Genomic DNA, 17,500 nt, shown 5'->3' with positions numbered 1-17,500 from the left:
GCTTATTAACCAGGCTATTAAGACACAGCATAATCACACTTTCTGAACAGCAATGGAGATGATTTACAAGTTTTAGTCTGATATGTGCTTCTTATCTATCAAGGTTTTCAGTATACAGTAAAGGCCTATTACCTAGTTTAAAAGAATAATAACAGAGAAAAGATTATTTACAAGCTATATTGTCATGATTATCGATCAAGGTCAGCAAAGGCACATTTTGCAGAGTTGAACATGTATTACAAGAGCCAACAAGGCTGATAGGCTAACAATACACAGCATAAACAAGCTTACAGAACAACAATGGAGAACCAAGTTATTGGCCTTTATGAGTTGCTTTTCTATCAAGGTTAGCAGTATAGCAGTAGACTGTGAAGGCAAGGTGACTGGGAATATGGTTGAGTACAAACAGTGTAGTCATTCCCTCAGTAAACCAATCAAACAGGGAAAACGTCGGTACAGAGACAAAGTGGATTCGCAATTCAATGGTTCAGACACAAGATGTATGTGGCAGGGTCGACAGACAATCACTGATTACAAAGAGAAAACCACGTAAGACATTTAAACGTGTTAACCCTCGCAAGGCTGCTGGCCCAGACAGCATCCCTAGTCGCGTCCTCAGATTATGCGCAGACCAGCTGGCTGGAGTGTTTATGGACAGATTCAGTCTCTCCCTATCTCAGTCTGCTGTCCCCGCTTCAAGATGCCCACCATTGTTCCTGTACCCAAGACAGCAAAGGTAACTGAACTAAATTATTTCTGCCCTGTAGCACTCTGTCATCATGAAGTGCTTTGAGAGGCTAGTTAAGGATCATATCACCTCTACCTTACCTTACCTGACACCCTAAACCCCCTTCAATTTGCATACCGCACCAATAGATCCACAGGCGATGCAATCGCCATGGCACCGCACACTGCCCTATCCCATCTGGACAAGAGGACTTCCTATGTAAGAATGCTTTTCATTGACTATAGCTCAGCCTTCATCACCATAGTACCCTCCAAGCTCATCATTAAGCTTGGGCCCTGGATCTGAACCACACCCTATGCAACTGGGTCCTGGACTTCCCGATGGGCCGCCCCCAGGTGGTGAAGGTAGGAAACAACACCTCCACGTTGCTGATCCTCAACACAGGACAAAGGTACAACCATTATCAGCACCATTAGGTTAATATAGGTCTTTAACAGGTATGCCATTCCATCATTGTTTACATTGTGTCTTTGTTTACATTTTATTTCACACAGGAAGCAAACAGGGTAAGCCCCAAAAAACGGTTAAAATGTTTTGTCTTTACAACTGATATTCAACACAACAACAGTACATTAATGTATCATTTTGGAATGAATCTAACATGCAAGGCTAAATGCATGTGCCTATAAAACAGTTGCCTTCCAAAACAAACTATATTTGGTTAGTAGAGAGAGACCCTACTGAGTATTTTCCACACAACTTTTCTACCTGTCTTAGCTAGTGTTCTTTCTATAGCCGAACATACCAGTGTCAACATTGTATTTTTTCATTATTGGTGTTATAAAATGTTTTTTATTTGTTATGTTTTCATAAATTACTTATTGCATTTTCTTGTTGACACAATAACATCAATATTTTTTTATTAGATTTATTTCACCTTTATTTAACCAGGTAGGCTAGTTGAGAAGAAGTTCTCATTTACAACTGCGACCTGGCCAAGATAAAGCATAGCAGTGTGAACAGACAACACAGAGTTACACATGGAGTAAACAATAAAAAGTCAATAACACAGTAGAAAAAAGAAAGAGTCTATAGACATTGTGTGCAAAAGGCATGACGAGGTAGGTGAATAATTACAATTTTGCAGATTAACACTGGAGTGATAAATGATCAGATGGTCATGTGCAGGTAGAGATACTGGTGTGCAAAAGAGCAGAAAAGTAAATAAATAAAAACAGTATGGGGATGAGGTACGTTAATTGGGTGGGCTATTTACCGATGGACTATGTACAGCTGCAGCGATCGGTTATCTGCTCAGATAGCAGATGTTTAAAGTTGGTGGGGGAGATAAAAGTATCCAACTCAGCAATTTTTGCAATTTGCTCAAGTCACAGGCAGCAGAGAACAGGAAGGAAAGGCGGCCAAATGAGGTGTTGGCTTTAGGGATGATCAGTGAGATACACCTGCTGGAGCGCGTGCTACGGGTGAGTGTTGCCATCGTGACCAGTGAACTGAGATAAGGCGGAGCTTTACCTAGCATGGACTTGTAGATGACCTGGAACCAGTGGGTCTGGCGACGAATATGTAGCAAGGGCCAGCCGACTAGAGCATACAGGTCGCAGTGGTGGGTGGTATAAGGTGCTTTAGTAACAAAACGGATGGCACTGTGATAAACTGCATCCAGTTTGCTGAGTAGAGTCTTGGAAGCTATTTTGTAGATGACATCGCCAAAGTCGAGGATCAGTAGTATAGTCAGTTTTACTAGGGTAAGTTTGGCGGCGTGAGTGAAGGAGGCTTTGTTGCAAAATAGAAAGCCGACTCTAGATTTGATTTTAGATTGGGTTTGATATGAGTCTGGAAGGAGAGTTTACAGTCTAGCCAGAAACCTAGGTACTTATAGATGTCCACATATTCTAGGTCGGAACCATCCAGGGTGGTGATGCTAGTCGGGCGTGAGGGTGCAGGCAGCGAACGTTTGAAAAGCATGCATTTGGTTTTACTAGCGTTTAAGAGCAGTTGGAGGCCACGGAAGGAGTGTTGTATGGCATTGAAGCTTGTTTGGAGGTTAGATAGCACAGTGTCCAAGGAAGGGCCAAAGGTATACAAAATGGTGTCGTCTGCGTAGAGGTGGATCAGGGAATCGCCCGCAGCAAGAGCAACATCATTGATATATACAGAGAAAAGAGTCGGCCCGAGAATTGAAAGAGTTATCCACATTGTGGTTCTTTGTAGCTCAATTGGTAGAGCATAGTGCTTGTAACGCCGGGGCAGTGGTTTCGATTCCTGGGACCACGATACATAAAATGCATGCACGCACGTAAGTCGCTTTGGATAAAACCGTCTGCTAAATGGCATTTATAAACTGAGTGTTTTGAGCCCTGAATGCTGATTGGCTGACAGCAGTGGTATATCAGACAGGGTGGCAGGGTAGCCTAGTGGTGAGAGCGTTGGACTAGTAACCGGAAGGTTGCGAGTTCAAACCCCGAGCTGACAAGGTACAAATCTGTCGTTCTGCCCCTGAACAGGCAGTTAACCCACTGTTCCCAGGCGGTCATTGAAAATGAGAATTTGTTCTTAACTGACTTGCCTGGGAAAATAAAAAAATATATAGCACAGGTATGACATAACATGTCATTTTACTGCTCTAATTACGTTGACAACTAGTTTGTAATAGCAATAAGGCACCTCGGGGGGGGGGGTTGTGGTATATGGCCAATATACCACGGCTAAGGCCTGTATCCAGGCACTCCACGTTCCGTCGTGCTTAAGAACAGCCTTTAGCCACACTTTTACCACACCCCCTCGGACATTATTGCTTAAATATATTATTGCAATGTTTTGAAATGCCGAATTTTATTTTGAAGTTTTTGTTATTACCATACAAAGTGACGTCATCGTTTGTGCTGCTGGCAGAATACTAGTCACAGAAGTGTATGTAGCCTGAGACGTTTTCTTCTGTTGACCATAGACAGGTTTTATGGACGTCAGTTGTACGACTAGTATTCAGTGGGGCAATTGACTTGCATTTGCAATATGAAGAATGGAAGAAGACGATGTTACTATCAGAGAGCAGAATTTCCACAGCCAAGTTCGAGAGTACATTGTAAGTTAATCTCTCTAACGTTCGCTAGCTAGCTTGCTAGCCAACATTTGATATGTGGCGATGCTGCTTACATTAGGTCAGTCAAACGCAAAGCTAACGTTATTTTGCTATCAGGCAAGTTGCATATAGCTAGCTACCAATGATAACTAGCGAACGTTCCCCACGTGTAACTGTAATAGTAGCTTTCTGATTAGCTCACCTTTTATTGTAGCTCCACAACAAGGGATAGCCACGTTAAGGGGGGAAAGCTGCGATTTCTGCATCCATTTTGGGTCTTTAAAATTCTTGAAGAGTCAAATTTATGAATACCTCCATGAGTTCATGTGTCTTACCCTCATCAGAACCCAAAACATAAGCTTGTTTTACCCATTTGTTTTGTAAACAAACACTACAATTGTATTCTCAAAACAAGTAAACTATATATATCGGTCAGTCCTTGCATCTATATGAATTTGAGTTGTTCCATTTCTACAGTCCAATCCATCTATTTACCAATTCAGTGTCGGGATAGCTGCCATGCTATTGTTCGAACGGCAAATTGCGCCTTTATGTTTCCAAATAAGTTAGCTTGCCTCTGTTGTTGTCATCTTTCTCCTTCCTTCCTTGTTCAGTATTTTTTATTTTATTTAATCTTTATTTAACGAGGCAAGTCAGTTATGAACGAATTCTTATTTACAATGACGGCCTAGGAACAGTGGGTTAACTGCCTTGTTCAGGGGCAGAACGACAGATTTGTGCCTTGTCAGCTCAGGATTTGATGCAGTATGCTGGTAGTGGCTACCCAATTAGCTATAGGCAATTCCATGGTAATGAGTCTTTTTCCTTCTTAATGTTGCCAAACAAAAATGTAATTTAAAAAGTATATTAACTCTGCACAAGGCCTATTTTTAACAATTTCTGCTGATAATTTTACAAAAATGAAAATTGCAGATGCTCAGTTTGATAACAGAATTTTTGTCAAATCTCCCTCTTTTTTTTTTTATGTGGCCACGTTTTCCAAACACTCTGTTTAAATATCTGCTCTGAATTAAGATTCAAAGATGTGTGCAGAAAGAATGGGTTGTCAGCTATGACATGACACCTTGACTTTTGGTTATTGAACTACAGTAAGTGAAGTGGATTTACATCACGGAATTACATCATGGGTTCCTGATCTGTACCATACAAAAAAAATGCATAATTATGAATATCATTCTCTTCATGGTGATGTGTCCTGAAAGGTAGAAATATTCAATATCCTCCTTTGCATATTTGGGTATTATTCTACACATGGGTTATTATTCTTATTCCCCAAAACAAGACTACATTTGGTTCGCCCGGACCAGACCAAATCTGAACCAATCATCTACATCACAGTACAGCACAATAGAGTTCAGTAAAATACAGTACATTATACTGTACTCTAGAGTTCTCTACTGTAATGTACTTTACTCTAATTTTCTTTACTTTACTGTAGGGTGCTGTACAAATGTATGAAACATAGACGCCTATGATTGGTTCAGATTTGGTCTGGCCAGGGCGGACTGACCAAATGTCAACTACTTTTCAACGTCTATGGACGTCCGGTGTTGGTCGGTGTCCAGAGGTTGAGGATACTTGTGACAGTAAATGGAAAGAGGGTAGGTGGTAGGTGTCTGTAAGAGCTGGGAGAGGTGACATTAACTGGAGTGAGAGGGAGGGGTGGCCAGACTGTTTTAAGTATTGCTTTGACCACCAGTTATGAGCTGAACATAACAGTATGCCAGTGGAAGGGTAGGACAGTAGCAGGTGACCCAACTGTGGTTTGTGACTACTATGAATTCCCATTCTAGCCAATTAAATTACAGTAATTCCTTGACTGATAAATTGGTAACAGAATTATGAGTTTTGATCGCTTAAAGTTGACATCAGTAAAAACACTAACTAATTGGTAGGGCTACCTTAACTTGTTATTTCTATGAACTTTCATTATCCACCCTCTCTCATGAGAGTGAAAAATGACAGAATATCTTAAAGATATGTGGGTTTTTGGTAACAGAATGACTAGGCACAAGGGGTTGTTTCTTTTTGTGTGATTTATTATTATTATTTTTAATCAATTTGACATTACACCATTACATAACACTGCTAAAAACAAAAACCTAACACCCAACAAGACAGCATCTTTCAACTGTACAGTACCAATCAAAAGTTTTGACAAACCTACTCATTCCAGGGTTTTTCTTAATTTTAATATTTTCTACATTGTAGAATAATAGTGAGATATCAACACTATGAAATAACACATACGGAATCATGTAGTAACCAAAAAATTGTCTGCGTAGTTTTTATTTATTTTTATAGACTCTTTCATTTGACACCGAATTTGACATGCTCCTATGAACTTCCCATGCTGGCGCTCATGGGGCTTTTTACATGGAAATGCCACTATCCACATTGGCATTCCAATGCTCCCTCCTCCCTTCTAGCACATAGTGCCTAAGTGATTCTACTATGGAATGTGACCACCATTTGTGACCCACATTTGTTGCTGTCACCGGGGTTGTAGCATAGCCTAAACTTTACACAGCTAGTGCTGTAGAAGCATATGTACCTTAACATGAGGGATCATAGCTCTGGTCCATGGCATTAGTTTGCGTTCCTCCGCTGCGCATTCCTTAGTGGATTAACGCGCGGTAACGCCCTGGACCAGAGCTAGTAGGATGAAGGTTTTTTTATTCTTAAAAAAAAAAGGTGTGGTCACTATAGTGTCCCCTGTGTTGTGTGAGGTCAAATATCATAGAGGTGTACAATGCTATTTGAGGTGCTGGCAGTGCCCTGCACTCACTCTAAACTAGTCTATGTCATGGGTTGTCTCTGCTGCGATGTCTAACAACATTGACCCTCAAGCAGAAATGAATGCATATTGAAAACGCCTTGACTGTTAGGCTTTATCAGTACATCCACTGAGTCATGCGTATGATGGTAGTAGATGCATGAATCATGCAAAACATCGACCTGGTAGAAGCCGGGCAACAATGTGCTGCCTGTCACGAGGGAATGTGTGTAGAAAGCGGATGTAGGCTAGGATAGTTGGGTTTAAATTATGAGCCTACTGTTAAACAAGTGAGGATTCCAAGGGAGAAAAATAAGAAATAGGCCTAGATACAGTTGAGCAATTTGACGATAAGCAAAGTAGAGTATACTGTTGTCAGTTGATCACCATCAGCCAGCTCAGGGTTCTCCCTCGGTGTCCTGTCACTCCTGGGCACAGTCAGGCATCCACCCAACCTCATATCTGAAGTTTTGTCTGAGGGGGTTAGCTGTGTTGCTGCTGATCAGAGCACTGACCTTTCAGCCGTTTTTCTGGTCTGTTGTCATGTGGTGGCGAAATTGAGTTTTCTTTGTGAAGGGTTTTGAGAGCCAACCTTTGTCTATCATACTTTATAATGATAGACAAAGATATGTGTCTTGTCTGCCTGTTACTCCTGCTGACTCATGTCTCCTCGTGTTGTATAATGTGGAAACCGGAGATAGTGCTGCTGCGGAGGTCCTCAGGCCTATTTTCTGTCTGTCCCACCGCCCGTAGGAGAATGTGGAATATTTCTGTTAGTGGTGGGGCTCTGAGGCCTTGGTTTTGGCAATGGCACTGTGAAAAATATATTCAGTTGTTGTTAGGCAGTCTAATTCCAGATCAAGTTGCATGTCGATAAATTAATTCAAATTGGAAATGTAGGGGCTATCTCGTGACAAACAATGACTATTATGGTTTAAACTAGTCAGTTGCAACTTTTCTGTTTTAAGCTATCTGTTCTTTAGATTTTGATATGGTGTGGCCAGGGCCGTGATTCATAAAGTGCCTCAGTAGGAGTGCTGATCTAGGATCAGTTTTAACTTTTGTATCATAATGAACAAGATCACATAGCCATGGGTACCTGTTCCTAGATCAGCACTACACTGAGGTGTTTTATGAATACATACCCATTCTACAAGGCGAGGGCAAGGTGTTGTTGAATATACGTAGCAAAAGTATCGGCACCCACCCAGGCTATTCTTTCCCTGTAGGAGTGAATCACCTAGACTTGAGAGAGGCCTTTGGAGGGAGGTCTGCCTGTAACCTGATCAAGGCTACATGCATAACTGGTATCCATCCGGCCAGGCCATCCCAACTTCCATCAATCATAGCTGTCTTATGGAATTAACTCTACATATACAGTACATGAGATGCAGTGATGCATATCCCAGCAAATCCAAAAACATTTTTGACCGGTATAAAAAATAATAGCGGGGTTTTAAGCATTCTAGTACAGTTAAATACTTAACACACACACACATGGACGCAGCGGTTCAAAGCACTGCATCTCAGTGCAAGAGGCGTCACTACAGTCCCTGGTTCAAATCCAGGCTGTATCACATCCGGTCGTGATTGGGAGTTCGATAGTGCGGTGCACAATTGACCCAGCGTCGACCGGGTCGTCATTGTAAAGAATTTGTTCTTAACTGACTTGCCAAGTTAAGTAAAGGTTACACACACCACACTAGAGTTCGACCGATTAATCGGAATGGCCGATTAATTAGGGCCGATTTCAAGTGAAATGGCTGGCTAGTTAGCGCGCGCTAATAGCGTTTCAAACTTCACTCGCTCTGAGCCTTGGGGTGGTTGTTTCCCTTGCTCTGCATGGGTAACGCTGCTTCGAGGGTGGCTGTTGTGTTGCTGGTTCGAGCCCAGAGAGGAGTGAGGAGAGGGACGGAAGCTACACTGTTACACTGGCAATACTAAAGTGCCTATAAGAACATTATAGTCAACGGTTAATGAAATACAAGTGGTATAGAGGGAAAATGGTCCTATAATAACTACAACCTAAACCTTCTTACCTGGGAATATTGAAGACTCATGTTAAAAGGAACCACCAGCTTTCATATTCTCATGTTCTGAGCAAGGAACTGAAACGTTAGCTTTTTACATGGCACATATTGCACTTTTACGTTCTTCTCCAACACTTCGTTTTTGCATTATTTAAACCAAATTGAACATGTTTCATTATCTACTTGAGGCTAAATTGATTTTATTGATGTAATATATTAAGTTAAAATAAGTTTTAATTTAGTATTGTTGTAATTGTCATTATTACAAATACATTTTTATTTATTTTTTAAATCGGACGATTTAATCGGCATTGGCATTTTTGGTCCTCCAATAATCGGTATCGGTATCAGCGCTGAAAAATCATAATCGGTCGACCTCTACACCACACTGACCCCAAATTTTTTTTTTGGCATTTAGGTATGTCCCCATTACCAGTAAAACATCATCAAATCTTATTTCTTTCACTTACTTGATGTGCTGTTTCGTTTTTCATTTGTTCAGTCGTTTCATTCTCAACCAGGATTTCTATTGAACTCTGTTTGCGTGTCAAAAAAGATACATGTCAAATAACACTATTTGACGTGTCAAATAAGCTTGTTGACCAATCAGGACCGGAATATGACTGCATGTCACATAAAACAATTAATGAACGCATTAAACTATTATGTAGTTATTACACATTGATTACACTTTCACTCGTATTTCATATGTCACAACGATTCATCAATATGTATTCTATGATGCTGGTAAAGTTGTCTTGCGCACATACAGTGCTGGTCATAAAAAAAGCTAGCTGGCTAATGGATGCATACAATGTTCTCCCCAAAAACCTAGCAAACGACATCTGTTTCAGTAGTTATATAGTTAGCTAGCTAACTATATAGCGATGTGTCATCTAAAATAACCCTAATTTACAAGACCAACAGTTCTTATTTGATTAATGATGGTCGGACCCATCTATGTGAAGCAAGCCATAATGAGGATTAGCCACAATAGTGCACTTCGCGTTTAGCCTTCAAAATAAAAGGATGACATTCTACTATTTGTATTCATTTCCATCCTGTCAATGACATACTTTTATTTTGAAGGCTAACCGCAAAGTCCACTATTGTGGCTAGTCCTTTTTGTGGCTAGCTTCACAACACATAACTGTGTGGCTCAGTCGGTAGAGCATGGCGCTTGCAACGCCAAGCGTCGTGGGTTCGTTTCCCACTGGGGCCACCCATATGCAAAAGTAGTGGCCCCAGCCGACTTGTAAGTCGCTTTGGACAAAAGCGTCTGCTAAATGGGATATATAATTAATTATAAATAACCCGGTCCGGTCGAGCATCACTGGCCAGATGGAGCTGGCTGGCTGCTTATAACGTTAGTTTTGGGTAACAGGGTTAAGTAGCTGGCTAGCAATTTATTTTCATGAACCAAAGAGCAAACAACAAGCTGCACAAGAACTCACTACTGTAATGGTCCAGGTTACAAAGTGGCTCAGTGACTCGTGTTTGCATCTCAATGTGAAAAAAACTGTTTGCATGTTCTTCACAAAGAGGGCAACAGATGCTACTGAGCCAGATGTCTATGTGTCAGGGGAGAAGCTCCAGGTGGTATCCAATTTTAAGTACCTTGGCATCATACTTGATTCCAACCTCTCTTTTAAAAAGCATGTGAAAAAGGTAATTCAAATAACTAAATTCAACCTAGCTAATTTCCGATTTATACGAAATTGTTTGACTACAGAGGTAGCAAAACTGTACTTCAACTCTATGATACTCCCCCATTTAACATACTGCTTGACTAGTTGGGCCCAAGCTTGCTGTACAACATTAAAACCTATTCAGTCTGTCTACAAACAGGCTCTCAAAGTGCTTGATAGGAAGCCCAATAGCCATCATCATTGTCACATCCTTAGAAAGCATGAGCTCTTGAGTTGGGAAAATCTTGTGCAATACACCGACGCATGTCTTGTATTCAAGATCCTTAATGGCCTGGCTCCCCCTCCACTCAATATTTTTGTTAAACAGAAAACCCAGACATATGGCAGCAGATCCACAAGGTCTGCCATGAGAGGTGACTGTATAGTTCCCCTAAGGAAAAGCACCTTTAGTAAATCTGCATTTTCTGTGAGAGCTTCCCATGTCTGGAATACACTGCCATCAGACACACATAACTGCACCACATATCACACTTTCACAAAATGCTTGAAGACATGGCTAAAGGTCAATCAGATTTGTGAACATGGTCCCTAGCTGTGTGTTGCCGCTTTCCATGTTGTCTGTAGCTTGTGAGTTGTGGAAACACTTTGTTGCTTTTATGAATTTTGTCTTGCTGCTTTTTGCTCTATGTTGCTCTGTCTGTATGCTACGTCTTGCTTGTCCTATGTTGCTATGTCATGCTTGTTCTATGTTGCTATTGTCTATATTGTAATTGTTTTTAATAACCTGCCCAGGGTCTGCGGTTGAAAATTAGCCGGCTGGCTAAAACCGGCACTTTTACTGAAATGTTGATTAATGTGCACTGTCCCTGTAAAAAAAAATAATAAAAAAATAAAAAAAAGTTTAATTTCAATAGGCAAACAACAAGTGGCAACCTAGCTAATACTTATTCACAAGAATTCCTAAATCATTGTTAAGAATAATGAAAATGACTGCAGTTTCTGCTGGTCATTGTTTTCAGGCTGGTTGTATTGGTGCTAGCTAGGTACCAAGCTAAAGCTAGCTAGCTACTCCAGAAGTTGCGGTCAAACAAATGATGCTTTATTACCAACGCGGTATTGTAAATACATCGATCGTGGTGTTTGCTTGTTTGCAGACCTTTTTTGTACAGCTTTGACAATCCTACTGTATATTTTTTGACACGCAAAGCCCTAAATGGCGTTCCATAGTATGTATGTCGTGAAGCTAGTAGCAGTGACGCTATTACTGTGTAACTCCGGTAGGGCAACATCTGAAAAATGGCACACTTCATAGTGTGTACGGGTGCCCGACCAGTTGGCGAAAGCGAACATCACCCAGGACAGAGAACGGTTGATTGTCAAGGGCAATGAATTCCATTGTCTTGGCGTTTATGGATTTCGCCTATGAGTTGTCTCGCTGAGGTGTTCTTACTTGTTCAAGTGACTGCTCGACTTGTTGACTGCTTGATCCACACAGCAGACATTGGGTGCTAGGTTAGGAATGCTGTGTAGCGCAAAATTACGATATGTTCACCGATATATCGTGCATCCCTATAAACTACTGTAGTAATGTCACAGTACCATATCTGTGTCCGGAATGCCACCATATTGCCTATGTAGTGTACTACTTTTAACCTGAGCCCTATGTGCCGTGGTCAAAAGTAGTGCACTAAGAAGGGAATAGGGTGCCATTTGGGATGCAAACCATGTCTACGGGAGGCTAATACATATATATCAAAATGTGTTATGCGTTCACATCAGTATAATGCCAGATATTGTAACATTGATCATTTACATAACACTTCAGCAGCTTTATAATTGTTTAATTCTTTTTGCCTTTTCAGATTTGTTTCCTACTGTTTGCAGCACTCTACATTGTGTCGTACTGCATCATCACCAGGTACAAGAGGAAAACAGGTAAGGAGTCTTGTTCTGTTTTTATGGTGGTTGTACTGAAACTACCAACACATATTGTGCTACCAACTTCAAAAACAGTTTCTATGTAATACTTGCACACCTGAGATGTGCACACGGTCCCAGAGTTTTCACAGCAATTATTGCCGAGCTCAACCTTTTGTTCACAGTATGTTTGCACACAGAGGGACCATCACATTGTTTCAAGACATTTTAGTGGCCAGAGCATGTGAGCGGAGTTGATCGGTTGGAAATCACTCTCATGGTACTTGAGCTCTGCTTAAAAAAGGGCTCCGTGCTAACACAAAAAAAACTGCCGCTTCAAATTCGCTCCATTGATTAAAATCACAATTTAACAAACACTCATTTATTTTTGTGACAACATGAACCTACCATTTGGTATTGAAACCAAACCATATGGATTTGAATGACAATATTTGAATAAACATGAAAAGGTGAATGTAAGAAGCGCACATCATTTTCAAATAGGCTACATATCATATTAAACAGCATATAAACACTCTAAATAGGTTTAGGCGTCAAAGGGAACCTAAGAATGGACGGAAATGAATTATTTAGGCTAGATTATACAAATTATTTCAATGCTATAGCCTACAAAGAAATATAAGCATTTGTGAGTGTGACCCAGTGGGCTGGTAGGGACATAAAGCGCAGAGCATGTAAACAACATTTTGTTGTATTGAAATCATTCTAGTCTATAAATTGTGCATATAGGCAGTGATTTACTTAGAATGAATACAAATTAAACGAAAAAGGAATTAGTGCCTTTAGAATTCATTTTTGAAAACACAAGTTTGGTCAGTCTGTGGATTCAGGCTCATGCGATGGTGCCTGAAGAGCAGGCCAACAGCAGAGAATATCATCTCCACACTTGCAGAGCCACTGGGGAAGTTAAACACCCTTTTGGCCACTATTGCCAGGTTGGGCAGAGTTATTTAAAAAAAAAAAATATATATATATATATATATATATATATATTTTCTATAGGTAGGCCTAAAGGTTTGTAGGTAAAATTACCCAAGCAAAACGGAAAGCTCCTTGAACTTGGGAATATGCCAGGCCCATTGGTCCGAAATATATAACGTCCTATTGTGTAGATAATAGAACAAAAATGAAGGTAACGTGTAAGAGGAGGTATGTAGTTTTATAACTAAGTGTGTAATTGTAGCAAAGTATTTATCTACCCGCCTCGTTCCTTTTCTTTCGGGATGCTTGTCTTTTCAGATTCCACAATGATTCTTTAGTTGTGGACACCACTGTACATCACCACTATCCCGGTCTTGCTCTTGGTCCTCATCTTTGTTTGTCACCTTGATTTAGAACCTGTGTGTTTTATCAGTTTCTGTATGAAAATGACAGTATCTAAAGCAAGGGGCTTTAGATAGTAGCATACAAGTGAATTACAAATGCATGCTGGGCCAGGTATGCCCTGAGCACGTGAAATGAGCGCTACTGGAGCGGGCGAGGAGGCCTGCGCTACAGCATTTGGGAATCTTGCTCCAGTCAAATATTAGCCCATATCAGAGGATGTGAGCAGAGCCTCAATTAGTTGGGGCATGGACTCTACAAGGTGTTAAAAGCGTTCCACAGAGATGCTTGCCAATGTTGACTCCAATGCTTCGCACAGTTGTGTCAAGTTTGCTGGATGTCCTTTGGGTGGGAATCTGTTGCGTGTGAAAAACCCTGCCCAAATGCAAAGTGCTAACTGTAAAGTTTGGTGGAGGAGGAATAATGGTCTGGGGCTGTTTTTCATGGTTCGGGCTAGGCCCCTTAGTTCCAGTGAAGGGAAATCTTAACACTAAAGCATACAGTGACATTCTAGACGATTTTGTGTTTCTAACTTTAGCAACATTTTGGGTAATTACCTTTCCTGTTTCAGCATGACAATTCCCCCTTGAACAAAACGACGTCCATACACAAGTAGTTTGTCGAGATCAGTGTGGAAGAACTTGACTGGCCTGCACAGAGCCCTGACCTCAACCCCATCGAGCCAGGCCTAATTGCCCAACATCAGTGCCTTACCTCACTAATGCTCTTGTGGCTGAATGGAAGCAAGTACCCGCAGCAATGTTCCGGCATCTAGTGGAAAGCCTTCCCAGAAGAATAGAGGCTCTTATAGCGGCAAAGGGGGGACCAAATCCCTATTATTGCCCATGATTTTGGAATGAGATGTTCAACGAGCAGGTGTCTACTAGAGGTCGACCGGTAATGATTTCTCAACGCCGATAACGATTATTGGAGGACCGAAACAAGCCGATACCGGTTAATCGGACGATTTTTATTTATTTATTTGTAAGAGTGACAATTACAACACTGCTGAATGAACACTTATTTTAACTTAATATAATACATCAATAAAATCCATTTAGCCTCAAATAAATAATGAAACATGTTTAAATAATGCAAAAACAAAGTGTTGGAGAAGAATGTAAAAGTGCGATATGTTCCATATGTTCCATGTAAAATATGTGCCATGTAAGAAACGTAACGTTTAAGTTCCTTGCTCAAAACATGAGAACATATGAAAGCTGGTGGTTCCTTTTAACATGAGTCTTCAATATTCCCAGATAAAAAGTTTTAGATTGTACTTATTATAGGAATTATAGGACTATTTCTCTCTATACCATTTGTATTTCATTAACCTTTTGACTATTGGATGTTCTTATAGGCACTATAGTATTGCCAGTTTAACAGTATAGCTTCCGTCCCTCTCCTCGCTCCTACCTGGGCTCGACCCAGGAACACAACGACAACAGCCACCCTCGAAGCAGCGTTACCCATCGCTCCACAAAAGCCGCAGCCCTTGCAGAGTAAGGGGAACAACCACTCCAAGTCTCAGAGCGAGTGACGTTTGAAAGGCTATTAGCGCGCACCTCGCTAATTAGCTAGCCATTTCACATCGGTTACACGAGCCTAATCTCGGGAGTTGCTGGTAACAGCAACACTCCAGAGTGTGATAACACACAGAAATATGAGCCTTTGGTCATTAATAGGATCGAATCCAGAAACGATAATCTCGAAAACAAGACGTTTATTCTTTCAGTGAAATACAGAACCGTTCCGTATTTTATCTAACGGGTGGCATCCATAAGTCTAAATATTCCTGTTACATTGCACAACCTTCAATATTATGTCATAATTATGTAAAATTCTGGCAAATTAGGTGGCCCAAACTGTTGCATATACACTGACTCTGTGTGCAATGAACGCAAGAGAAGTGACACAATTTCACCTGGTTAATATTGCCTGCTAACCTGGATTTCTTTTAGCTAAATACGCAGGTTTAAAAATATATACTTCTGTCTATTGATTTTAAGAAAGGCATTGATGTTTATGGTTAGGTACACATTGGAGCAACGATATGCACCGCATCGATTATATGCAAGGCAGGACACGCTAGATAAACTAGTAATATCATCAACCATGTGTAGTTAACTAGTGATTATTTTTTATAACATAAGTTTAATGCTAGCTAGCAACTTACCTTGGCTTACTGCATTCGTGTAACAGGCAGTCTTTTCGTGGAGTGCAATGAGAGGCAGGTGGTTAGTGCGTTGGACTAGTTAACTGTAAGGTTGCAGGATTGAATCCCCCGAGCTGACATGGTAAAAATCTGTCGTTCTGCCCCTGAACGAGGCAGTTAACCCACCGTTCCTAGACCGTCATTGAAAATAAGAATGTGTTCTTAACTGACTTGCCTAGTTAAATAAAGATGTAAAAAAATATATATATATTGTTTTTAAATTGGCCAAGTCGGTGTCCAAAAATACCGATTTCCGATTGTTATGAAAACTTGAAATTGACCCTAATTAATCGGCTGACCTCTAGTGTCCACGTAGGTTTGCTCATGTACCGGTAGTCTATATTAGTGTTTTATTTTACATAAAGTTTTTACAAATATTAGAATTTGACAGAAATAGACAATTAACTGACAAAAATATTGTTAGATTTAAAGTCGTGTGTTCTTTTGACTAATCAATTGCTCTACATTTTCTAAATGTGTATTTTCCATACATAGACACACCCTGTGTTTTAATAAAACCAACTATATGCATTAAGCTTGTCTGATGCTTTAAGTTTACGGTTTGATGCTGTAAGAGGGTGCCAGAGATCTAGATAACCATAAGAAAGAACTTAACCTGACCCAACTTCTCCCACTCCTGTTGGCTTTTGCAGATTCTGCCAGTACTCTCCTGAAGTTGCCGTTAATAGGCTACACGAGGAGTCGGCAACCCTTTCTCATGTGGAATGCCAATTTATATTTTCTACTGATCTGTATGCCAGTTACAGATTTCATATGCACATTTTCGTGAAATGGTTGCATTTAATTTATAATTTAGTGGGGGCTGTTTTTGTTAGTATTCTTTGCATCTTTTGACATTATTGATCATGGTCTGCTGTTTGAAAAACACGTGTAATCGCTTTACACCCCTTGCTATATTGTGTGTAAAGAGTTACCTGTCTTAGAGAACATTGAGGGTGTTCTTTAATGAAAGCCTCCAACATAATCCAGGTAGAATCAGGAATTCCACAGGGCAGCTGTCCTAGGCCCCTTACTTTTTTCAATCTTTACCAACATCATGCTGCTGGCGTTGAGTAAAGCAAGTGTGTCTATGTATGCGGATGACTCAACACTATACATGTCAGCTTGCACAGCGACTGAAATGACTGCAACGCTTAACAAAGAGCTGCAGTTAGTTTCAGAATGTGTGGCGAGGAATACATTTGTCCTAAATATTTCAAAAACTAAAAGCATGGGACAAATCATTCACTAAACCCTAAACCTCAAGTAAATATTGTAATGAATAATGTGGTAATTGAGCAAGTTGAGGAGACTAAACTGCTTGGAGTAACCCTGGATTGAAAACTGTCATGGTCAAAACATATTGATACAACAGTAGTTAGGATGGGGAGAAGTCTGTCCATAAAAGCATTGCTCTGCATTCTTAACAACACTATCAACAAGACAGGTCCTACAGGCCCTTGTTTTGTAACACCTGGACTGCTGTTCAGTCGTGGGATCAGGTGCCACAAAGAGGGATTTAGGAAAATTGCAATTGGCTCAGAACACGGCAGCATGGCTGGCCCTTAGATGTACACAGAGCTAACATTAATAATATGCATGTCAGCCTCTCCTGGCTCAAATTAGAGAAGAGCTAGACTTCATCACTGCTTGTATTTATGAGAGGTATTGACACGTTGAATGCCCCAAGCTGTCAGTTGGAACTACTGGCACACAGCTCAGACACCCATGCATACCCCACAAGACATGCCACCAGAGGT

General features: G+C 40.6%; 1 protein-coding gene across 3 annotated transcripts in view; it reads left to right on the top strand.

Moving 5' to 3' along the window:
- The first annotated feature begins 3,618 nt into the window (after positions 1–3,618).
- LOC135522597 (limb region 1 protein homolog) overlaps positions 3,619–17,500 on the top strand; it is a 62,523-nt gene continuing 48,641 nt past the window's right edge. For 2 of the 3 annotated variants that reach the window (XM_064949022.1, XM_064949021.1), the window contains exons 1-2: positions 3,619–3,791; positions 12,127–12,199. In XM_064949022.1, the coding sequence (XP_064805094.1) occupies positions 3,742–3,791; positions 12,127–12,199 (123 nt within the window). In that variant the 5' untranslated portion in view covers positions 3,619–3,741. Of the gene's footprint in view, positions 3,792–12,126; positions 12,200–17,500 lie in introns of those variants that run through there. The other variant, XM_064949023.1, reaches the window with a different exon arrangement.

The sequence above is a fragment of the Oncorhynchus masou genome, chromosome 30 (assembly GCF_036934945.1).
Source record: "Oncorhynchus masou masou isolate Uvic2021 chromosome 30, UVic_Omas_1.1, whole genome shotgun sequence".
NCBI lineage: Eukaryota > Metazoa > Chordata > Actinopteri > Salmoniformes > Salmonidae > Oncorhynchus > Oncorhynchus masou.
Note: the sequence above shows the minus strand (reverse complement) of the source record. Positions and strands in the feature narration are given on the sequence as shown.